This window comes from Dermacentor andersoni, chromosome 5 (genome assembly GCF_023375885.2).
Source record: "Dermacentor andersoni chromosome 5, qqDerAnde1_hic_scaffold, whole genome shotgun sequence".
Lineage (NCBI taxonomy): Eukaryota > Metazoa > Arthropoda > Arachnida > Ixodida > Ixodidae > Dermacentor > Dermacentor andersoni.
Window position 1 is genome coordinate 162,646,945 of NC_092818.1, and position 26,152 is coordinate 162,673,096.

General features: G+C 42.5%; 1 protein-coding gene across 2 annotated transcripts in view; it reads right to left on the reverse strand.

Annotated features, from left to right (window-relative positions):
* Positions 1-546: 546 nt before the first annotated feature.
* The window catches only part of wit (kinase protein wishful thinking), a 121,794-nt gene continuing 96,188 nt past the window's right edge, over positions 547-26,152 (reverse strand). For both annotated transcript variants that reach the window (XM_055071239.2, XM_055071238.2), the window contains exons 3-13: positions 25,936-26,112; positions 24,878-25,086; positions 22,601-22,766; positions 21,338-21,508; positions 19,843-20,012; positions 18,381-18,528; positions 16,261-16,397; positions 14,249-14,372; positions 11,995-12,308; positions 10,257-10,500; positions 547-8,777 (exon numbers count right to left, since the gene is read on the reverse strand). In XM_055071239.2, coding sequence (XP_054927214.1) covers positions 8,194-8,777; positions 10,257-10,500; positions 11,995-12,308; positions 14,249-14,372; positions 16,261-16,397; positions 18,381-18,528; positions 19,843-20,012; positions 21,338-21,508; positions 22,601-22,766; positions 24,878-25,086; positions 25,936-26,112 — 2,444 coding nt within the window. In that variant the 3' untranslated portion in view covers positions 547-8,193. The remainder of the gene's footprint in view (positions 8,778-10,256; positions 10,501-11,994; positions 12,309-14,248; positions 14,373-16,260; positions 16,398-18,380; positions 18,529-19,842; positions 20,013-21,337; positions 21,509-22,600; positions 22,767-24,877; positions 25,087-25,935; positions 26,113-26,152) is intronic.

The window sequence follows — 26,152 nt, forward strand, 5'->3', positions numbered from 1 at the left end:
GTGCTGCCACAAGGTTTTTTACCTGCTGCTGAGTTGCTCTCTCAGTAACCAGTGCTTCTGCATAACAATAGCACAGATACTCGGAAACTGATGGGCTACAACCGACCATGCGCTTTCATCTCTCTTTGTTTATTTGAATATTCTGAATATCAACAAATTCTCATGCAGAATATGAACTGAATGAATAGGGCTCTAATTTGAATTTGAGGTATTGAAGGTTCACTCACCTCCAGTGTATTCAACTGCATGGCAGCTGCCTAAGGAATCTGAATTGAGATGGCAAGCTGTGGTAGGTTTTATGAAGGTCGGTAGCTGGTGGGATTTAATGTGCCATAGCAAATTTGGATGCTGTGAGAGACGCTATAGCAGAGGGCTTCGAATTATATTTTGACTAAGTGGGATTCTTTTAAGGCTCTGCACACAGGCCTTTATTTTTGTATTCTGTCTCCATCAAAATGCAGCAACTATGTTCAGGAATCGCACTGAACCTCGTGCCTGGCAGCCTTAGCCACCATGACGGATCAGTAAAAAATGAGTGTAGGCAGATTCAAACATGGAAAAAATTTATTGATCAAAAATGCAGCACCAGCATGTCTTAACTTTGACAGGAAGCAACAAATAAATAAAAACTAATCTGAAGTTTACTTACTTGAAGGGCTCCTAAAATATAGGAAAGATGCACTCAGGACGTTCCCAATAAGCCAATTTTTTTCAATAGCAAGTATTCAATTGGCCACTTGATCAATGTTTGGTGCTCACACAATGGATTGACAAACATTCATGTGCTGTTGGTAGCAAACGCAGTTGCTAAAAGCATCAAAGTTGCAATACAAGGCATGCTGATACATGCTGCATGTTCAAATTGATTAAAGAAAAACATTGCTGTCACAGACATAAGAAAAAAAAGACATGTTTACAGAAAGATGTCAGACAACCGGAAAAACTTGCTGCTCATACATAAACTCTTTCCTCTGACTGTGTCTCCGAGGCAGCATACAAACAACACGTCAAACTCCTCTCTCTCTCTCTCATCAACAAACAATGCCATCACATTTTGCAAGCATACGCACACACTTGATTGTTTCTGGTTTTATTCTCTTGCTCACTCTCCTATCTACATTTGCTTCATAAAAATGACTCCTCCTCTATTCTTGCCCTCCCTTATCATTTTGGTCTAGTCTATGGAGCTCACAAAAAAAAAAAAAAAAAAAAAAACTAGAAACATTCATTTCTTCAACTTCTTCACCGCAATGCCACTCAAAAACATGAAAGCCCCCCGGCACACACTCGTGGACCACGGCCACCATGGCAACTCGGTGCTACAACAAGTAGGCACACTCAGTTATAGTGTTTGCTTGGAAGCTACACTCACTAGCACTTGGCGTTGCCCTGAACACACGATCATCACAAATGCAAGTGCAAGAACTTGTGCTATGGCTTCTCCCATTTCTCTGTCTCCTCTTCTTTTTTTTTTTTATGAGCAACTACTGCACACACTGCTACACTACGTCATTCTCCTAACACAACAAAAAGACTTGGAACAATTTTTTATTTTGGTGCAATGGTACTGTTGGCTACTGATGCAATAAAACTCTTGCATTGTTAATTCAATTTTATTCAGGCACTGTCTGATTGGTAAACTCATTCTAACAGCAAGCCATACATTTTAAACCACTCTGTACAAACATTAACATGGGGTTTTTCTTTTATTGCAGCAAACTTTATCAGTTAATGCAGTCATTGGCTTAATTCCAGAACAATATTCACTCAAATAGTCAAAGTACCTAATGAAAACTACAGCTCCCTCTAGCTTAGCTTGCAAAGCATCTGCGCAAGTAGGCTAGAGTGGCCACCATCTACTCACAATGCAATGTATAAAACAGTTCAAGAATTGTTCAAAGGAATACGGATGCATACTTTCGAAATTACATAAACTCGACCACATGCTTCTCAGACATAGAAAAGTGACATATAGAGAGTACAAAGGTTGTCGAAACGCAAGGTATCTTAATCTGTTATTAAAGCTGGTCTCGAAACGCCAAACCTGGCATCATCAACATTACCGTGATGTTGTGAAACAGAGCAATGTTTGCTGACGTTATGAAGATTCCTAGCTTTACTGCCGACAGTCAATAAAGCTATAAATCATAATGTTGCTCATAAAAAATAAACATGGCTGTGGCAACTGTAGAGATCACAGGAATGAAGTGAGCCAATGTATAACGACCTCATGACGAATCCACCACCTGCGGTCAGCTTTCAAATTTTTTAAGTCAAAATACGTGACACATTACCTTAGCTTTATATCCGAGTCCTGCTCTCTAAACAAAATTACATATTCAACAATGTTAAGACTCTCATATGTGGCTATCATCAACTATATAGGTCGGATGAGAGCATGGAAAAGATGCAAGCGCAGAGTTCTAAGTCTTTGTGAGAGAAGGCAGACAAACATGTATGCACCAGTTCTATATACTTGATGGGTGTTTCCACTCATGTTTATAAGTTCTTGCGCTAAACAATAGCAGGCATGGTTATTTCTATTCTGTTTTGATACCCACAAGTGACGTGACAATTGGCAAACCCCAAACACTTTGGCCAATAAACGTGTCCCAATTCTGAAACATGGGGCCTATGGGAGATATAGCAACTTGTATGAACAAAGAACTCTACTTGAAATTTGATGCTTGTGTTCATGTGTCACTCCTTTACTCTTGCCTTTTTCAGATCCATGTAGTGTTGAATATATTTGACAGGCAGGTGCAGTTTCAGCAGCTCTATGCAACAGCACCTATGGCAACACAAATCTCTAGGCGAGAAGCATCGATATTACAGTATATTTTGGGGAAGCCCCAGCCATATCTCGTAACGGTCATTAGTGAAACTTCAATGTTTTAACAGATATTTGTAATACTCACCGTTTGTTTATTTGCAGTCCTCTAAAATGTATTCAATCATGCAGACAGGCCTGCATTATCTAAGTTCCACAAATGCATTTAGACATGTGGCATTTTGTAATGAGAGTCCAAGCTTTGCACCTTTGGATGCCTGAAATATCTTTCCAATTCCTACATGCCCCACACTGAATTCCATTGGCAGTAACAATTCAACTTCTCAGAAGTACAAAATCGTCAGCAAGCAAAGACCAATCGAAGGCAAAAAGAAATGTCTTACAAATTCACACACATCAGCGCTTAAAGAAAAGATATATGCAAAAAAGAATAAAGAAATGTAGCAGGTGACAGGTTGCAGGGCACCGACAAAAATCACTTCGTGCATTTCCATCAAACCCAACTAGCTACAGCACCTCAACGTCAAAAGGTATTTCAGATGACAACCTCAACATGGCTTAAAGAATGTTTCTGCACACACAAAGTCGTTCATGTTTCCAAGTCCCTCCTTCTTCCTGTCCAATACTCCATGTAGAGCACTTGACTTGAAGAGTGCTACTTGAAAGTACATTCAGAAGGTGTGAGCATGTGGCAAAATGAGCATTCGTGCGTCTTGCAGGTCATGTGTCAGTGGTCATGAAGTCTACGTTTTCAAGGCATTTATTCACTAACCTGCTGCAGTGATGCCACTAGTTCACTCAACGCTCTCTCCCTCTCTCTCATTTAATGAAGGGGCAGGAAGGAGCAACAGGCAATAAAGCCAGTTTCCTGCACTTAAGATTGGTTTGCACTAAAGACAAGTCACATTAACCCCGCTGAAAACCATGACTGTGGCAGTATCCTGGGTCTATACACACACACACACACGTACTTTCCATAAGGCAAGCCCTCTGTACAGCAGTACCCTGTTGCAATGACATTAGTGTCAAGGACACACAGGCCAACATGTGTCGGCAAGATGTCTTCCTTTTCTGGCTGGTGCCACACAGCACCAACCACCTTCAAGTATCACAACAGACAGCATTCCATTCACAACACTTCCACTACACATGATCTCTCGTTGATGTTGGTATTTCGCTTCAAAAAAAAAAAAAAAAAAACTCTGCACAGTTATCACAGCTTCAAGACTTTCTTCCTGTCGTAGATCAACTGTTCCCTCTTGCATATCCATTCAGGAAGTTTGAGAACCGAAGGGTTTTTTAACATTGCTTTTCTTTCTGCATTATACAACTATTTACACGACGAAAAACATGTCAGTGTTATCACGACCAAAACGCCAACCAGGAACTGCTTCCAAAGTTGTGTGGGCGACAAACATTAACATTGCGGAGTGTTTACAACTAGCACAAGACAGACAGCATAGCAATGTTGATGACATGACCAGAAAAGTGCCCTGTGGATACAGAGATCACTTTTGATCAGTAGCAACTTGGATAGCTCCTTTCAGGCCGAAAATAGAAACCTTCCCTGCTATGAATAATGAAGAGTATAATATCGCACACAACCCAACCAGAAGAGTCTGTGTCCGCACATGAACATGCCTACAGTCATTATCTACTCTTGCGCTAACTAGCGAGGGAGATTCCTAAAATGAAACAAGCCTCTGCCCTCAAGTATGCAAACTAAGGGTGACCTGCACAGTGTGGAAGTATAAATAGGTCAGAGGAAAAAAATGCACACAGTTGGCCCACAACGTCATGCAGTCACCCCCTTTTTTAGGGTGTTTCGATTAACAATAGGTATTTCCTAGTCTACTTTTTGCTACGCAGCGACAATTTCAAGGATTCCCTGAGTTGTGGAAAAAAAACTCAGAATTCTGCGAGAATTGTCTGACTTGCACTCTCTCTGTAGCCAAAACCGGGTTTCACGACAGACCATATTAGATTTAGTTGCTATCCGCCCCCTTCGAAATCCTGTGCTGCTAATGCAAACATTTTTCTCATCACAGTGGTGTTGCAAAACTGACTCGCGCAATGACTGCAAATGTGCCCTTAAACTCTTTTTGGCATTTCCAGACTGGTCCCAAAATTACGCATCAAATAGTACAGTTGCCAAGTTTACTCGTTAAAGCTCAAGGTGGCAGCAGTTAAATGAGTCCTAATTAAAGCTGTCCTCACTGTTAAATAAAGGTGATAGGAAGATCTGTACATAAACGTTGCTTGGGTCTGTCCCACCAAACCAAAAATAAAATGTTCCATTTCTAATACTGAATTTCGGCCCTTGGAAAGTAATCTGCAGACAGCTTGCGTGGCACACAATTTTTGTAATGCATGCCACGCCATATTATTGGGCTGCTTACAGGACTGTCATCTCAGGCACATGCAGCAGCACCAGTTGTTATCATAGCTGTACAAATGTATGCATATATCTACACTGAATTCGGATGCAAAAGCAACGGTCATTGCAGCTTTGTGTCTCCAGGTGTCTCAGTATGCTGACTTAATGGGTGTCTTTTGCTACTCCCTGTTTTTTAAATAAAGTCTTGTCACTGTACAGGTATACCTAGCTTGCTTTTATTATGCTCAGCTTACCAGGTGGCTTCAACCGCTGGTCTTTTGCTCGCTGGATGCAAAGAAATTTTTTTGCACCCCTTTGCCTAAGTACGTATTACAGGGAAGAGTCTAGATATGGGGATGAAGTAAGGGAACAGCACAACAGAAGCGCATGGCCGGTATTTGTGAGCTCTAGTGCACCTACATGTTTTGCATACCAAAGCAACCAACAGCGAAAGTTTTGAGAACGCTGTGCACAGGAGTGGACTACTATGATGATGACGATGGTTGGACAAAAGTAACTGTATACACAGTGAAAAGCATACTGCTCACTCTCTGCACTGTCATCTGGGAAATTATCTGACCTGCAGACATGACAGGAGACATGCGCTCCTCGCAGAGGGTGGTAACATGCGTGAGCTTAGCGGCATCCAGAAGGATATATTTACCCTAGCAGAACGGAAAGCTGGACTGATGTAGGGGCCATCTGGGGCTGAGTAGGCCCCGTAGTAAACCCTGTGTGGGGTTCACTGGGCTGCTGATGTGGCTGCAAAATGATTTGCATGTCCTTCAAAAGCAGCCACCCAATATTTAAAGGCCAACTGCCACGAAATTTCACTGTGGCTAAATTGGTTGTAAATGAGTAGTATATAGACTATTGAAGCAATCTTGGCAGTGTTTTATTTGTTTCTCTATTTATAGTTCCGGCATCAAGATCGTCTATTTTTGCTAGGTTTTCGTGACGCATCCACTTATATTACGGCTTTTTTTTACGTAGTCAAAATTTTCATAGCAGTTGGCCTTTAAGAGGGCCTTCGGAGCTCAAGAGCACAAAATAAAAACAACACTACTTCTCTACAGTGGCAGCGATTGGAAACAGTAATGACATTTAAGACATATTACTTAAACTTTACAGTTTTCTACCATGCTAATGCATCTAGCAGCAACATGCTTACCTACCTACACGTCTAGTTTGTTTTCAGCTCACACAAACAAGCGTGTAGCCGTCTTCCTCCTAGACCAAGGGGCTTTAGTCTGGCTTGAACAAACAGTTCAGTCGCTGGAACCTTGAAACAGCAAGAGGCGCACTTCACAGGAGGCGCACTTCACAGGAGGCGCAGGATTGTTGTTTAGCTTACCTCAGAGTGTACGTTATTTGAGAAATGCTTCATTCCATAGGTACTATGCTGTCCATCCCACTCGACTCAATTCTACCACTGTCCTTTGACTTCTGTACAGCACGCTATTTACTTCTTTTTGTGGATGCACCAAAAGAACCACTAACTATTTTCTGGGCAGCAACAGCTCTGCAAAAGCTGCTTGATTGAGCTGATGACACACTCTAAACCGGCATGAGCATGTACAGCAAACTCTATGCCAATAAGTTGTATTATGAACAGGACTAGTAGGAAAGAATTTGCTGTTTCCCTCCAGCAGTCTTCAAGTAATGGACCTCAGATCAGAAATCAATAATATTAACAAGTCTCAAAAGTAATTGTTCACTGGTCAAATCATTGTACTGGAGTAGATATAAGTCACATTTCAAGTAGGCATAAAAGAACAAGCCATTGCACTCTTCTGACATAACGAATTGACTAAGCAAAGCTTTTTTTTTTCTTTTGAGTGAAATTTCTTTGTGACCCCTGGCTAGTTCAGGTGTGTGGTGTACATAGACAAATCAATGGTATACTAGCAGTACTTGCTTATGAGGCCCCTGATTCAGCCAAGCTGTAGAGAGGAGAAAGTAGGTTATTTCATTATATTCCTTTCAGCCTGCATTACATTGAAGTGTATTACAGCAAGTCACTGAATAGGCCATAAACTATGTTCATACTATGGTTGCTCTGTTCTTCCTGGGAAAATGTTACATATAATTGGCCAAAGCCAACTTGTAAAATTTGCAAATTTGTAAAAAATTGTACTGCAGTGCAACAAAGCCAACTGAATCCATGAAGTTTAACAATCAAAGGATAAATTAGGCAGCTTTGCTATAATGGAAGAATGGTTCTAGTGCTTTAAAAACAAAGGTATATACTGAATACAACAAAGCCAGCAGTTATTTTTCCGCAACTCGAGGAGCAACAACTTTTTCATGTCTTTATGGCAAATTCTACAAGCAGATTAAGAACAATGTTTCATTTCCTAGCATTCGAAAATGTAGTGCAAGAACTTGTATATTATATAAACCCAGATATCATAGACAAAAGAAAATTTTGGAGCTACAAAAGAGGAGAAAAGGAACAAATTTTCCTGTGTACAATGTGACCAATGGGGCTATGTGTGATTGTGTGTTCTTTTCTTTAAAGAGGGAAGGGAATATATCTAATACTAAAAAGCGCTTATAACATACAATATCAGAACCGAATTTCACATGTCAAAATTTTGGGCGATTCATTCTATGTGGGATTTTACAGCATGTTCGCCGCTTAAGTTGACTTGGTACAAGAATGTGCATTTTGCTAGTGATTCCTAACATATTTACCTCATCAAATCCACCAGAAGAACGTGATCTCGCAGCAATCAGTAGGAAACAAGCATTTTCAACCACAAGGGAAAAGGAAAAGCTTCTCACTATCAACTAGTGGATTACAGCTATTGTAGGTGCAGCTTTAAAGGTCGGTCGAGGAGCCAGTACAACAGTGACAGCAGATCAACTAATGAGAGCCCTTGTGGAAGTTGTTAGACAAATTCTGTCACATTTCTATTGCCCTTTTTGTTACATTCAATAGATTCCTGTTGAAATTCAATTGAATGCCATGCATGATTTTTACAAGGGAGCAAGAGAGGTTGTGCAACTATGACACAGATTGTCAAGCCTCCCTTGTGCACGTTTGTTGTTGCTGCTGCTGTGCAAGTGGTCCAGCCTGCTGCTCGCCGCCTGTCCGCACCAGTGATGGCAGTTGGTGAGCAGTGGCACAGTTTGAGTCTGCTGTGGCACCCTTGGACTGCAAGTATGTCCGCAGAGGCAGCGTGGTGGGTCGCGGGAGCCTGCCCTCCTCCTCACCGTCTCTGCAGTTGTCGTTGATGTCCTTGCTCTGAAGGAGCGGAGACGTCTCAGCGTCTGCAGACACAGGCCTGACCCGGCAGGCCCCGTCCACCATCATCTGCACCTCTGTGTTGACCGGCAGCTTGTCCACCCAGCCACCAGCATTCACTAATTCAGAGTGCGCTGGGCCTTGGCCTTTGTGAACTGTCCCCGTTGCTGCCTGGCTATTACTGTCCCATGATCGGCGGCTGAACAGTCCTCGCAGCACGCGCCGCTGCGGTCTGCTCTCAGCATTGCTGGCATTGTTGGGGGCCTTGCTGTTGGTTTTCCAGAATATGCTTCCAAACAGATGGTGATTCGGCCTCTCTGAAGGCTTCTTGGCAGCAGCCTGCAATTTGTGCCCATTGCCTGCACCCAGAAGTTAAGGTTCAAAGTATGTTCAAATAGGATACTTTCTGGTAACACAATAAATGTGAGAAAGCTATAAAGAATTTGCACAACTTTCACTTCAGCTTATGTGCTTTCTCAATTTAAAATCAATGCTACTCATTGGCAGTATGAGGGCCAACAGTTACCGTAGGTTGTGTTCACTTTTTCACGTTCACAACTTGAGTGCTTCGGTACCTGCAGTGGCTTTATTGTTCTTTCTGAGTGATTTACTTCTACATTAAATAATAAAAAAGAGAGACTTATCAACTGCTGTTGCCTATTCAAAAAATGAAAGCGTCCCTGGGAATGGAGCAAGAACCATTTGGAAGAAGCAATCCTGGAAGAAGTAACCTCCACAGAATCTTAAGCCAACTCAAAGTCAGTCAAATGCTTCTGAGCATCATCCAGTGCCTGGGGAGAAATAGCAGTCGCATTGCTGTTCCTCTGCCATTTTTTTCCACGGTTGCCATGAGAACCAATTGCATCTGCATATCATACTGTCCAGTGGCACTATCAAATTCTTTTCACATCTGCACCTTTTTGCATTTGTGTGGTGTTATTTGCGTGGTAATATCTGTATAATGTTATGTCACCTTATCCACATTAGTGCATAGACAATCCTCGAGAAGGGTGTTCTGATCACATGATGCAGTAGAGCCCATTTACACATGACAAAAGGAGTGGTGTACTAACAGTCCACTTTCTTGACGTGCTTACTGTAGTCGTCTGCCTGCATTATCTCCACTTCTTGCAGACAGTTTCACCAGTGGTTGTATTCACATTAAGGTCACAAAAATCTGGTACACCCAAATAACACAATAACTCAATAAGTTTTACAAGCAAATATTACTTGCAAGGAAGCAAAACAACACTGTAAGTATATTTACAGCCATATCTCCTATGCAGATGCAGTCTGTCCACCTTCTAATACCATGTTCTGCTGCCAAGTTGAAAAAAAGAGCTTATGCAGAAGCTACAGAAGCATGGAATCTGAGACCACAGCCACACAGAATTTGTCACTGCCACTGACAACCAGTGCTTACCATCACACTTCAACCGGGTCATCCTGCTGCTTCAGCCAACCAGAGTGCACTCCTCGGGTGTTCTCTCCACGGGGATGAGAATCATAATAGGAACTTTGACCCAGTCATACTATAGTAAATGGAGATTAGCTCAGCCGCTGTGAATCATGTGGGAGCCAATGGTTTACTGCAGCAATACCTTCCCACACATTTTACCCTTGTCGCTGCTAGATCATGGACAACTTTCACCACACACTACCACTGCCCCTTGCTTCTACATATGACTCTATAAGAAGTTTGTTTCTTCTTGCAAGGTTGTGGAGAAAATAATTTTACTTCAGTACCCATTCAGTCTCAACTTTTGCTTTTGGCACCAGGGTGCAGGCATTGCAAAAGTACAGCCACAGAAAGCATTTCGAAAGACTGTTGCACCTACCTGGTAGGTTGGGCTGCTTGGGTATGACAGTGGAGACATGCACTGCATTCTGCACATAAGGGATTGGGTGGCAGGTGCGCGTGGATCCCCCTAGCAGGTCTCCAAGCGCTAGTGCTACGCTGTTGTCTTCGGCCGTGGCAGTGATGGGCGTTGTGGACATCTCGTTCAGTCGGGTGTAAGGGGGCAGTCCTTTGCTTCTCCCAACCGTGTCCTGTTCGAGAAGGGTGTTTCCACTGATGGCCACCTGGAAGAGAGGAATGGTGTGCAGCGGAACAATGCAAAATGTATGAGCCACTCCGTGCTATATTTGTTTAAAAAAAGATTACATTCTCGAGTTCCATGCACTAGAACCACTAAAGGAGGGAAGGTGGAGTTCATCATTGAAATCTGATTTGATATTGAAACCTTTTATGTTGCTATTCTTCTCCACCTGCAATGGTTATATCAAGGTTTGAATGTAATAAAATTGCAGCTGGAAAAGAATTGCAGTGTAAAAGGTTTGAATATCAAATCAGATTTGAGTAATGAAGCAAGGTGCGAGACTGGGCTAGTTGGTAATTCATCGTGATGCGCATTGTGCGACAGCGGTCAAAGGACTAATTGAGCAGTGTGCAGCCGGTGCAACTACGAAAGCACAACGGAGACAAACGTCGCAGCAGGTTGTCGTGCGTTTCGAGAGCACATTTTAGAGTGCAGCTCTTGTTTCTGCTGCGAGCGTCGGCGGCACAAAGGCGCATTTGTAGTCCGACGTTTTCGGCTTGCGTTGCTTGCGGCTAATCATGCTATGCTGCTTGCGCTGCGCAAGCGAGGAAGGCGGGGCATAAGTGCACCCTCTCCTGTTGCGTGTGAGGGTGAGGCGAAGGAGAGACATTCTTCTCCAACGGCTGCTGCTTATGGCGCGGCCATGTGGGTGCCTTATCTTGAAAGCGATCTGCGACGTGGCCAGAGTGTGCACTCGCGTGGGCCTCATCTTCAAAGCGATCTGTGATGTTTGCAGAGTGTACATAGTGCTGGTAGCTTCGTATGCGCTATGCTTTGGATGTTTCGTGTGCTTTGAAGCAAGAGATGTACGAAGGTCAATTTGCTCACTGCTGCTGCCGCAATTCCTCACTGCAGCATTTTTTAGCAAGCTTCCACGGTCACCGAGCAAGATGTGTTCATGTTCACCTGTGCATGCATGACACCGTACTTGTTAATTTAGATAGTAAGTGAATGTTTACAAGTTTATATGGCCGATAAAACTACTATCCTTACTTCGTATGGCTATCTACTAATTTGCTATCGTAATTGATGCTTTGCCTTTTGGACGAAACTGCGACATTCTTTTTTTCCGCACCATGCATTGGGGGTCGGCGCAGTCGGCGTGCGAATGCGCGGATGGAGCAAGAGCCATCTCGATGTCGGGCACGTTGGAGCACGTTGGCCGCGTTTGGGTTACGTTGGCTGCGCCAGTGCTTCGGACTATACATGTTGTTGTTCACGCCAACGTGACGTAGCATGTGCGCGTGCACGCTCATGCTACGTCATACCATATACGCGCCTTAACCGATTGTTTTCTCCGACTTTCACTAGTTCGAATTTCGTATAATTTGAATTTTCGTAGCATCCTCGCAGAATTCGGATTAACAAGCTTTTACTGTACCTTAATTATATCCACTAGTTTGTTATATCAGTGTTTCACTGATATAAGGTTTCACTGTGTTCTCACTTTACTATAAATTTTCTGAAGGGCATATACCTCTTCCACGGGCTCCATCATGAGGTTCCGCTCGAGGCATGGATTCCTGCCCTGGTGCGGTTGAAGTGGCATGCTGGGCAGGTGCACCACATTGTTTGTGATGCTGTTCTTGGGCTGTCCGCTACCCCCATCTGAGGATAGGCTAGGCGATAGCAGCGTCTCAGCTGTGGTTTCGCTGCGCTCTGCGTCCCTCTGCGTTACCACAGACACAGAGAGGCCTCCATTGCTTCCGAGCAGGCATAAGGGAGGCGCCCGTTGCTGTTGAGGCCACGTGGCGTTGATCGTTGGGCTCACTCCTGGCACGCTAAGGCCAGCTGCAAGTGCATGCACATGAGCCAAATCAAGCATAACTGCATTCACTTTTTCACACCGCTTATCATATCCACATCACTTATCCATACTAAGGATAAGTGAACTAGTGGAGGCAGACAGGACAAGAAGAGGCATGTGTGACCAATGAGCGCTATTTTAGTGTTACTTAGTTCTAAAGTGCATTGACAGGATGCCTGATGCTCCAGTGAGGAAAAGTGCTAAATGTGACATCATGCAACAGGTAAAGTTATCCTCTGAAGTAATATATCTGGAGCCCCCCACTACAGTGTGCCTCATAATCAGCATATGGTTTTGACACGTGAAACCCAAGAACTTAATTAATATATCCAGACTGCAACCTTGTTCATCTTAGGATAGAATGCCCCTCAATTGGAACTACTGATAAAATATGCTTGTCATATTGCTCTACAGCAGGCTTATTTTATGACACACTAATGCACTTCGGGTGGCAATACTGACATTATTTTGCTGATTCCTTTCGGTAGCGAAAAGACTAAGCAACTAATAGTTTCACACTGTCTAATAGTGCCCAATTCAAGTTTTCCACTGAAATTGCAGGATTGGTAAAGACTACCATAACGAGAGTGCCAGTGAATGACTCTGGTGCAACTTTTGAACACACCCTTCAAATCACACCCTAAATCATCTAATGAAAGTGCATAAAAGCAAGGGCCATGGCAAGAAGAAGACATTTGTACCACTGGAGTGAAGCTTATATGCTAAATAATATTGCCCAATTTCACACTACTGATGTAAAACTAATGGAAGTCAACCATGTCATTAAACAAATGCCAAGAACTTGAACTGCCCTATGATATGAACCATATTATTGACACTGCAATTTATTATTTTATTTTATTTATTTAGTACCCACAGCGTCCATTCAGGCATTACAGAGGGGGGGGGGGGGGGTACAGATGAAGAAAGAAGCATAAAAATTGCAGGTTTGCATAAATTTGTGTAAGCCAACAACACATTATTATACGCCGACAAAAAAAAAAAAAAAAAAAAAAAGCACACAGCCAAGTTGCACGCAGCCACGACGGTCACAGGTACGTTGCAGATGTCACATGTCGCATGTGAAAAAAAATGTACGTAAAGCACAATGATTACAAAGACTCATATGAAAAAGCAAAAAAAAAACACAACAACAACAAAGCGAATAATAAGTTGCAAAAAATAAAAAACAACGATTCGGTGATTAAGATACAGTGCGACAAGGTGAAAAAAGAGGCACTAAAAGAAAATGTCATTTGCAACTGGGATTCTTTACAGGTCATGATGATTGCTAGACGTACACGCTATATTTATCAAGCCTTAGGGATCAAAAGATTCTATTGCTTTTAATGCAGAAAAGAACTTGTTAGGACAAGAAATTCCTACAACTGAGGAAGGAAGTCGGTTCCACTGACTGATGGTTCTTGGGAAAAAAGAGCTGCTAAAGGCCGATGTATTACATTTGTATTCTCTTATCTTCTGTTCATGATCTTTGCGTGCTGATGTGTAGTGAGGCTGCTTTATGTACACGTCACGCGGAATTCGAGTATGAGAGTGATAAATGCTGTGTAAATGTTTCAGTCGAAACGACGCTCTTCGGTGCTGGAGAGATCGCCAGTTTAACATTGCCTTAGATTTAGTTGCACTAAACTGCCTGTCATACATTTCTATATCTAGTACATATCTTGCCGCCATGGACTGAACTTTTTCTAGTCTTTCTTTGTTAGTTATTGATGAAGGGTCCCACACAGAGCATGCGTATTCGAGCGCAGATCTTACATATGATTTACATAGTAACTCCCGGGTTTGTGGAAACGCACGTGTATTTCGTCGTAAAAATCCCAAGCTCCGACAAGCTTTGCCTACGGTATAATCCACGTGCCGATTCCATGGCACATTTCAAAGAAACGCTTGCTCAACTTGCCTTTGTGCCTCTCCCATAACACAGGGAGTTCAGTGAGACGTTCCTCCACACAAACTGCTGTCAGTCGGGCTTCAGCATCATGGTCCCAACAGTCTTCTATCGTCTCTTTGAGTGCACGCACAGCCTGTACAAGAGCAGCACGATGTGTAAGCCACAGAGAGCAGATAAGCTTTGGAAAGGGTGTGAAACATTGTAAGTCGGCAATACTCTGCAGCAAGTGATAAGCGAGCCCACAAGCGCACCTTTCAACTGCAGTAAACAAAACTCAATCAAGTTGTCATATATTGTGATACAATCATCATTGTGCAGAGAGGACAACCAACACTATCACTTTCTTTGCCTTTAAATGCGCCTTTTCGAACACCTCCGTCACTGAAGGCTTAATACTGAGGTCTCACAGAGAATAAATGGCTGCTTCGGTTGGGTTCCTTCAAGAATGACAAAGCAGCAGAGCAAGTGAACCATGCAACACAGTGAGTCGAGCAGCTCCTTTTTGTGTGGAAGGGAGAACAAGCAAAAAGAAACAAAGTAAAGCTGCATGGTTACACCCTGCTCAGTGAAACTGCAAGGGTCAATGACAAACAGTACAAAACCAATGGGACACAGGAGGAGAAATAAAGGAACACATATACCTCTCTCCTATTCACTACCACTTTTGTGAAATGTGTCATACCCCTCTACATTAGTGTTTATAGAATTGAAGGTTTACAACGTAGCAGCCATATGAAAAAAGAGGCTATACTCTTGAGGCAGTCAAGGGCATTTCTATAGTCGTAGATACAAGATAATTTTAACGCGAAAGCGTTAAATGCCTTGTGTAGTAGGAAATCCAGCGTCTGCAGAGTTGTCCATGAGCGAAAATTTCCGTATATATTTAGGTATATGTTTATGCCACGCCTTGCTATATGACATGCAGTATATGCGGGTTATATTGCCACACCATTCTATCACTAAAGTTGCTCATACCTTCTCTTACATTCTTAACGAAGTTATTCCTTGGAATTTTAAAAATGACAGCCCACAAACAGACATAATGAAACAGAACACCGACAGTGCATGCCTTTTATGTTACATCTTCTCAGACTTACATATACACATATTGCATATACATACACATATTACACATATTACATAATACATATTACATGCATACCGGGAAACACCACCAACATTTCCCAGTAAACGTTACGGTTACATAAGCTGCAGTTGCCGGAAAGCGTGAGAGGTAAGGCAGTCAGGGTTCTCTGAATGCTATCGCGTTCCACTCTTAAAGGCGATGCTTATGCGCCCTCCACGTTTTTTCTTTACAAATGCGTGCATGGGGAAGTCAGTGAGGCAGTGGAATTTCACACTTACGACATATTGCGATTAGGTTAACAGGTGCTTTAGAGTCCTTTTTATAAAACCAATTGCACCAAAATTTCACTTTGGCCAAATAAATTATAAATGAGTAGTATATACTATAGCATCAGCCTTAGCAAAGCTGCAGGGCCAGTAATTTAATCAATTTCTTATTAACAGCCTTTTAACATAGCGCCTAAGCATATGATGCGCATACCTGACGGTTAGTGGATGTGACACAAATCACGCTATTTTGCCTGAAAGATTTTCATTGCACCATGGGCGCCACCTTATTTGTGAGATTACACCGAGGAGCCGCGCTGGTGCTCAACATTCTGGCTTCTGAATCATTTTCAGCGAGTGGTATAATGGCTGCATTTTTTTCTTTTAGTTTCGGTATATCCAAAATGTCTATTTTTGATAGCTTTCTGTGATGTATCGATCATATTCCAAATAGAACATTTTGTGCAGATGCTGCTTTATATCTACCTCATTTGAGACCAAGCTTTCTAAACATTTTGAAATTTCATTACACTTTGCCTTTAAACAGCTAATGCTAGAAGTGATCCGGCCAGTGAGCAGCCATGCCGCAAAAGGCCGCCACTAGAGAAGCTCAACACAGTCTAAGGTGTCAAGAGGTGCATCTTCATTGTCACCCAAGTCAAACTCACCGGGTTGCTGTCCTTCCATATGTCTGGAAAAAGTGGCCGTGCTTTGTGCCTGGCAACCAGCACTTGCATCTGATCAGTGCTAGGGTAGGCCCCAACCTCAGCCTCAAATGGCATCTTGTAGTCTGGCACACTCATTCCTGGAGCAAAAGAATGATGCCTCTTAGAATACTGATGTGATTGCCCTAAAATATACCCTACCCAAAAGCGTGAAAATTAATTTGCCACTGAGGCATGTGACAGTTTGCACAGCCCTCCAATAAGCACCTGTAAGGCTATTGCTGAAATTTTAGTGCAAGCAGCACAAAGCATATGCTTCGCATCACATACCAAGCTAGAAACGATAGCTGACAGCTGGCATTCTGAAACTTGTGAGTGGTTAAAGAGATGCTACATTACGTTATGCTGGGTTGGTAGATTACTCCTCACGAATAGCAAACAGGTTGCTCTTAATGTGAGTGTAGGCTTTGCAATTCACAAAAGGGGTGAGAACGAGGATAGTATTCTCATTCATTCACTTTAGGGGATATGCAGCAGACTTCTGTTAGTTTAACCTAGTTAATTCAATCCTCACTTAAGGTCCCGGCCGGTGCCCATACACTTTTATGTGGCCAAACCGTTGTTATTTTGATCCTGAAATTAGCCTTCGCTGAATAATCAGAACTTGGATGGTCATCATGTACGCATGATGTTGACCGATGTGGTGACTCCAAAAGTGGCAACGTCCATCTTGGTGGAGTGTAGGGTACAGTGAATGTGTCGAATACACGTCTTCTCTCGTCAAAAATGCCCATTTTTTACCTGCCCCAGGAAGACCTTAAAGCGAAAAGAGTAGCTCCCAATAAATTATTACAGTATTTACCCAATTATAAGCAAGACCTTTTTTCCCGAGTAAATTCATCCAAAAATTGCTTGGGCGTAGAAATCTGAAATGAGACCAAATCTAAACCCACGGTAGCAGCGTTTGCAAGCCTAATTGGAGCCAGCCTAACGACCGTGGATGGCCACCGAATGAGTTCTCTCATAGCATGACGATGACGCTCCGCTTTCCGTCTGATTACGAAAGCTGATTCATACGATAAGTTATTTTACATGTTAAGCTAGCGACAGCAAGTCACGTGTCTGCTGTCCTGGAAAATCATATGTGTTGCAGGAAAAACTAGCAAAGTGGCTAGTCTATGTGTGGGCCACTATCTCATTTGCAGCTGTTTCAGAGCCATTTGATGAACGCGAAATATCAAACGTGCTATGGACCATATGATGGACAACATGTCTAGACGTGGGCCACCATCTCGTTTGCAATTGTTGCAGAGTCGTTTGATAAATGCAAAATATCAAATGCACTATGGAACGTACAGAGGACAACATGTTGCGGTTCTTCATAGACAGCGATAATGTGCTGTCTGAGAGTGATGACAATGGACATAGGTAAATAAATTTCCATTCTGTGAAGGTAAAGTTTGCTGGCTTTGTCTTTTTCTTATTTTCAGAATTGGAGGCATTCCAAGGTTTCTTGCTAAAAATCTGGTGCGTATTTGATTTCTACTTTATTTTGGTGCTCTAATATGATTTTTACATTAGTTTTCTACTTTGCACCCATAAATATTGGGTGCACATTCGGTTCGGGCATGTTAGAATCAGGGCAAATGCTGCCAAATAAATCAGCAGTGTGATTTTATGTTTCTCCTGCCTCTTGTTTAGTTCCACCTACCAAATAATTCAACCAGTTTTAATTGGTCCTGTCAGTGTCGAATTACCATAAATCGATGGTAATTAATTTCTGGCGAAGTGTCAAGACAGCATGCTCAGCGTTGTGCCAGGAACGCCATCACCCATAGGTGCCAATGCATCCGGAGCTTGTTACGTGAAATCTTGCAGAAGCAACTGCATCCCCAAATAATAACGACAAAATTTCCTCCGCACAGATGCAAGGCATTGTCACCATGACATTCCAACGCCACCTTCCTGCGACATCACAAATTTTTCCAGCAGCTGCTCACAGCTATTTAAGTGTTTACTGATGCTGTTAAGTGTCTGCAACAGCCTATGAGCCTGATTGCACAAAGCAGGATGGAAATGCATAGTCTAATGTTAGGTGTTCGCAGACTATAAATTATGGTTACCTTGGTAAAGGTCAGAGCACCGAGTGGCTATTTCCCAGAGGACCAGACCAAGTGCGTAGACATCCACCTGCTTGAGCGAAGATTCGCAGTCTCGCAAGTTGACTGCACCTTCGAGCACCTCTGGCGCCATGTACCTCAGTGTTCCAACCTTGGTGAGGTAGAACAAAAATAAGGACAGTGTTGAGCGTCGCACGCCACAGATGTTTTCACTTTCAGAACTACCTAGTGTGAGGCAACACTTTATTGTGGTCTATGACAGTTTTAGAATGCAGGAGACACTCCTCTCACAAAAGCATGTCATGTCTGCTCTCTATGCCCTCCAAGCTTTTAAAGAAAGAAATGTTCAGTCTTTGCATATGTGGACAGAAGGTTCTGCTATGCCTTGGCAGTAAACAATAGAGTGGCAACAATGTTAGGGAAGTTTTCAATACAGTAGGCTCATCTTGTGCCAAAAGGACACTGGCACAAAGTAAAACAATGATGCATGGCAATGCCAATATCGGGAACACACAGCCAGGAATGAGAGAAAGGACACTGACATATGTCACAGATGCTGGGAAGGGAACTCGCCACACAAATTCGTGAACAAAGTGCCAAGAATCATTGCATTGGCAAGTGGAGCTGGCACAAACATGCTTGGACATGCTGCTGAAACAGCCAGCATGGGAGCTTAGCAAGTGGGCATATTACACAAACACACACGTGGTGGCAGGACACGGTGGTCTGCGTGTCTCAAAAGCGCTGCAATCCTCACACAGCTGCATGCCACCAACATGTGCCCACTAATAAGAAACGTAGCAGTTGGATGGTGTTGCAGGGAAACGCAAACATGCAGCAACACTCAAAAGTGGCAATTCAGTAACATTGATTGGCTGACACATGGCAGACAAAGATGACCACATTTACGGCACATGCTATGAGAGGATGAATTAGCATTCTTGATTGTCTAGAATACAGCGGCGTTGGTCGCTGTATTTTTTATCTGTATTGATTATACATAGTAGCGCACTGGTATGCCGCTTCCACGTGAGTGTGTAGGCAAAGATCAAATGTAGAATCTGGCTGGCACAAATAGAGTGCTAATGTCGTGCAAACAATACATTGCAACAAAAATAAGTTGTGAGATGGCATTTTGATTTTAAAGGGAGCAAACTGGAACAGTCACTTCATTCCCACACAAGTCGTTCTACGCACTACAGTAGAACAAAGTGCCAAGACAGTTCAGAGGCTGAAGGCATGAGCAGACATACATTGAGGCATTCAGCTCGGAGCACAAAAACTGCCATTACGCAGTATGTGAAAGCAGTTCATGTATCATACTACAAAGCGGATCTCGTTTTGGTAGCTTATAATAGAAGACAATTAAGAAAATTTAATTAGTATGAACAACCGAATAGAGATGGCACAATGCACAATACCTAGGCACAGATGCTAAAGGCAGGGCATGTATCACTACACTTACATCAGCGAGTGAGTTGGTCTCGGCATGTTGCTCTTCACCGTTCTGAATGTACCTGGAACCCGAGATTCGAATGGCAAAGCCAAAATCACACAGCATGCAGCTGCCATCATCCTTAACCAAGATATTCTGCGAAGTGAGATCACGATGGGCTATGCAGGGCTTGTTGGGCTCTATAACGAAAAGAAAAGAAGAAGAAAAGAGTGATTGGTACCAATGAAGAAACACTATGCACGTATATCCAGCGGCTGGCGTGACATTTTGCAGTGCTTATCTTATGCATTGCTACTGTTTTCTTTTTGCTTATTTTATTACTTTACAGAACTATTACAGAATTTACTCCTGGTAAACTTGGTATGCTCCGACAGGGAAACCAAAACAAGCATTACAGGAGCAGAAACACAAGAAAGTGTTTCATTCATTTTTTCACCCTTTATAATGTTTTCTTTTTTCTTTGCCCCCCACCCCCTTTTCTTAAACTTGCCACATTAAGTGGCTCAAATTCATAATGTGTCCATTTTAACGGTTTAACCAGTAAGACTTGTCATCACAAAAGCAGTATTCCAAGTGGAATGCAGAACATTACTCAAATTAACGATGAAGTGACTGTAATCAACATTAACCAACTCCATATAGCACAAATAGTGAACTGACAAAAGCCCTTATGTTTGTCGTGAATTTCAGACATGGTCACACACAATTTATATCTCCTGCTTGTAGCCAGACTCTCACAGCAAACCAACTGGTCAGCCTGTCAATAGCTGTACTGACATCGCTACTGACATGCTGCAAAAATTTCTGTTGAAATGCTTTCAGGAAAAATGACTCCAGCACTGTTATGATATTGCTTGAGACATTTCTTGTGCTTCTGACAAAGGTGACCTCAGTGCTCTCTAAAACACACTGCTTCATGTAAATGCACCCTAAACAGCAAAGACAAAGCGGCTGTAAACTACGACTAAGAAAAATTCTGATCTCGCAGCTCTAGATGCTGTTTGTCATTATGCCAATCAACGACCACCATAGATTCCACAGAGTTTTTTACAATATTACTTGGAAGGAGATCTGGAGCCACCATCTATGCAAGCTTCCTAACAGGCACTGTGACACCATAGGAATACTATACTGGAATATGGATAAACGAGGCTTGTCTCCAACGTTCACACAGTTATTTCCGCACATATAAAGTTTAATTATTAGAACGAAATCATCACAATTCTTTGTTAACCATAATATATCTCATTATTATTTACTCACATTAAATATAACAAGTAAGCAAACAAAATTGACGATTGAAACTGATGCACAGCGAGTGTTGGCCCTGTAGTCTTTCCTGCAACTTTGGCAGCCTGCCACACTTTTCATGTTTTACGATAGAACAGCACAAACCCTCATGATTTAATAAAAGATTACAGTTCCCGGCATACCTATGCACAAAACAAGGACGGCAGCTCCAGCTTTCCTTCTAGAAACGCTGTGGTAGATGCAAAAAACATACCTTCAGTGTGTAGGTAGGCCAGTGCTCTAGTGATGGACTGGGCCATCCGACATAGGCCGGGCCAGTCTACAGTGGTCTTGCGCAGTTGCTCCTGCAGGCAACCCTTGGGGACATGTGTCAGCACCAGCATCCACTCACGCCTCCCGTCAGGATATGTACGCTCATCGGCACCTTTGAAAGATGGAACAAACAAAATGCAGAGGTTATCAGTCCAACACATCATATAACTATGAAGCCACAAGTTTCACTTAGGGCAGCAAAAGCATGACATGTATGTTCAGTAGCTTTGCTTGATTGATTTCGGCTAGCTTAGGCCTTTGAATACCAACCACTTCCTATGTAAAATATGGTGCATTGAATCACCATCACGTGCCTGTAGTGAACCGGATGAGGACATGTTACATGTGCTGCTAACTTGTCAGCTCCTTTATATGGCCAGCAGATACAAGAACTCGTGTCATACAGGAATCCTATGCTCTCTGTAGTGACTATTCTCGGACCGTGGCCTTCTCCTGGCATAGCAGGGCGGGTGTAACGAAGACAATAAACACCAACAACAGCAACAGCATCGTCAACGCTCTACACAAGACGATGCTGAAATTAGGATGCATGAAATGGAAAAATTGCCATCCATCCAATTGTACCACAAAGCTACAAAAGAAACCCATCAGTTTCCTTAGAAGAAAGCCATATGGTTTTCCTCTCTAGCTCTGTGCTACGGTCAGGTGGATGAAAAATTTTTTCCCCTTTCATGAACTTTTCTCCACCTTTCGTTTTCCACAGAACTGATTTGTCATGACTTTGGATGCAGTGCACAGTGACTGCTCGAGCCACCGCTTCCGTGTAAATCAACTTCCGTTTGAATATAATGTGCTACACAGAATTTACTTTTACGTGCAACCTAGCCTCGAAGTACTGACAATGAGCATGTGTTAGAACTTCAACATTTGTTTCCTCCCCCCCCTCCAATCTAGCGCTTAAGTGTGACATTGCGTCCTCCACCATTTCTTTTCTTCTTCATTTTTTTTCCCTGTCCATCAGTATATTTCTTTTTTTCGAAGTCATTTTCATCACTCATTGCGCACTAGGCCACGCAGAGGTAGCAGGAATCAAATTCTTCCAACCTCTCCGCCTAATACCCCAGCTAAATCTAATCTAATCTACTTTCATGCAACCCCCAGATGGCTCAGTCGAGGGCCTATCTACATAGCATGTCATCTACTTGCAAATGCAGCTAGCAGCATCCAGCATCAGTTGACTCACCTATCAGCCTCGGAAGGAATGGAAGGTCACCGTGGAAGAGCTTGTATATGTCCTTCTCATTGGCATAGTAGTGGTGGTGGTGCTGCGCAAAGATCTTCACGGCCACCGTGCAGTCATTCAGCGAGCCTTTGCAGACACAGCCATACCGGCCTTTTCCTATCGTTTCCTGCAGGAAAGAAGTTGGGTATGTGAAAGCTACATCTGCCGTCTTTGTGGAGCGTGTCAACATTCATTTTACCTTTTTACTTGTCCTTTTTGTTTTGTCTTCTCACGTACAAAATTTGAACACGGAGAACCAAATAAGGGGCACAAGGCTGACAAGCCTGGCAAGGTTCATTCTCCAGACATGTCAGTCCGGCAAATGGAATCGCATACCATCGTACATTATGCATATACAGTCAAACATCGATATACTCGTTCAGTGCCCATTAGTAGAACAGGAGAGAAAAACGTACTTCCCTTCCTTATGCCTTCGTAATATACCTCTGCATCCAGCAGCCTTTTTAAGCAGTGACCCTCTATTTAATTTTAAAACAGTACTATAGTTCTTAACAGAAGCAAATACGAGAGAAATCATTTGGCCAGGCTTTTTGTAGCACAGCCTCTCCTTGGAGGCCCAAGCTTCAATGCAGTTACTTACAGAGCATACGCCTGGCTGCCCTTGCAGTGAAGGGCTCTGCCGAAGCACTAGTGCTGCTATAATTAACACGTATTAGTAACTAATCCTTCATAACATACTTTTATAACCATAGCACTCGCTGTTCATTGACATTATTTTACTAAACAGATAAATATGTCACGCGATTCACAGCGAATACATTTAGGCTGGTATACAGCCATCTCACATCCACAAATTGCAACTCATCTCCTCATTGCCATTCATCACCAAGTGTCATGGCACTCTTTGGCCATTTCTGGCCCTTGCACCAAAAAACAATATCCATCAATCAATCAATCAAATGAAACATCGATGTAGTGAACAGTGATATAATGAGCAAATCAATATGTTCTCTCCAATATCAGCATGTGACAAATATATATATAGGCTTGTAATGAATATCAGCTATAACAATGATATTTTCGTGTCGGATGCCACTTCCTTATAACAAGCTTCAACTACACGATAATACTAGTACCCGTGTCACAAAAAAAAAAAAAAAAAAAAAAATGAATAAAAATAAAGTAAACATAACAGTACATGTCCCTGGTACCACCAAAAAAAGTTACAAATGCTGAAAACTGACTGCTTAGTGCACAAATGACAACTATAATTAAATATAAATGCCATTATACATGGGGCTTTCACAATTACACACTTTTTCACCAGCAATGCCACATTCATGGTCCTTCCTACTCATGGACAAAGTGCATGGTACTTTTAACGTTCCTGTACAGATATGGACAGGGAACCTGGATGCCCAGAAACGTGCCTTAAACTGTTTTTTCTTTTTTTTTTTTGCACAGATTCCGGAAATACTGTTTTCCATTCCAAGCAGCCTTGCATAGGGACAGACCCTTCTGCCAGGAATAAGCTTGTCACAGCTGTTGCAATAGAGGTTCAGTATACCCAGCTACCCTTAACAGTGAAGCATATTGTTTCATTGTTTATAGGCAAGTAACAGCTCTATATTGAAATGCTGTAAACTTAGTACCATCTCTGCTCTCCTCATGACCCAGCTTTGGCCCCTGTATGCGAGTGTCCTTTCTAATAATAATGCCACCTAGTCTTCAAAACCTGCCTGCCTGAACTTCATTGCAGCATGGGTGGAGTAGTAGCTTTACAACATTTCAAGGAGGCCACAGTACTTTTCAGCAGCACAGCCATGTGCCTGGTGAAAAAGTCCTTGTGAAAAGTGTGGTGAAAAATTTCTGGCCGCATGTCAGCTCTGGGCACTAGCACATTCTGTTACACACATAATGTGCGAGTCCCATATTAGCAATACCTCCATTTCCCTAACAGATAAGGACCTGCTGTTTCTTTTGCAGGTGATGTTAATTTGACAAGAAGAACAGGAACACAAGTAATCTGTTACTTCTTTTGCATATTCACCTGCTCCATATCTTGTGTATATGTACTTCCTTTCATTTTTACATCACTGGTTCTTCCCTTGGGTGTTTAGCAAGCAATGTGATGAAATAAAGTTAAGGGTGTTAGTCAGCAATGCATTCAATTATCATCCCTAGCTTTGAGCTTGTCAGTGTTGTACATATTTGTAATGTCGCAAGTAGCCCAATAAAATGCGCAGGTTGCCATTTCACATGGCTCATAAAACGTGCCTGTATTTTGAGGCTGTCCAGGTCCAGCATCGGTGACTGCAGCTGGGGTGCCTCCATAAGGTGAGCTGAGTCAAGGCCAGGCTTGGGCTTTGGTGACACGCAACGCCAGTAAAGCACTACTAGGCTGACCATGGTTGCTAGGAGCAGCAGGCACCCTACTATTACTATCGCCACTGTCTGTCCTCCTGGCTCAGCACGGTACTGCTCAGCTGCAACACAATTGCTGGGTAAGTTCGGCAAGTGAAAACATAGCCAATTACCAATTCTGATAAGCGACAACCTTTCTATTACTGAGAAACTAGAGTACTGCGAGGAGAATGCGCAAAAAAGAAGGAAAAGACACAAATGAACCCTCTAGCTTTCCAATAATGACATAACAACTAGCCCAATTCTATCCTACTATAACCTTTCCACTCATCAGTGTGGCTTCACCTCAATAATTAAAAGATGACTGTAAGCAACATTACAGCCATTAACATATAAGGACATCGCCATAGGGCAATGCTATATAAAAAAAGAAAAGATGGAAAAGCTTGTTTACTCCACTTTTTAAATAGCACCGTGAAGAGTTAGCAGCGAAGGCAATAAAGTCAGTTCATGTGCAAATTTTCTTCTAAACCAACATAGAAGGCACTGGGCTTACAACCCTCTGCTACTGTTGTGGTACTGGGCATGCAATACACTGTACTTAATGAAAAAGGAGATTTACAAATAATTGTAAGCATGCATAAACAAAGAAAGGCTACAACGCAGAAGACGTAGAGAGGTAGACAGAGGATGGGTGGTCACTGATAACAAAAATTATATTAATAAAACATAAACTGGCCACAATGACAGTGTGTATGTATGCAACTGCAATGAACGAGTTATAAGCTGTTGTCCCATTTCCTCCTTTTTTTTTTTCTTTTTCTTGGTCTTCTGCGTTGTGCTCTTTTCATGTTTACAGATCTGTATGCCAGCTACATAAAAACGATCATTTACCACAATAATTGAATCATGGTCTTCATTTTTGTACTTTCGCAGTAAACACAAAGAACACACCACATGCATGAACTTACGAAGATATGCTTCTGTGCTGTCATCATCAGTTGGAATGTAACCGTCGGTGACATTGAGATTGCAGAAATCTCCCAGGCAGCAACAAAACTTTGTGTTGTTCAGTGCTTTAGAAGGCTTTTTGGTAGAGATGCAGTTGGAGGATTTGCAGTCCACTTCACCTGATGTGCCCCAGCAACCTGCCAAAGTACAGGTAGTGCATGCTTTGACAGTGGCACT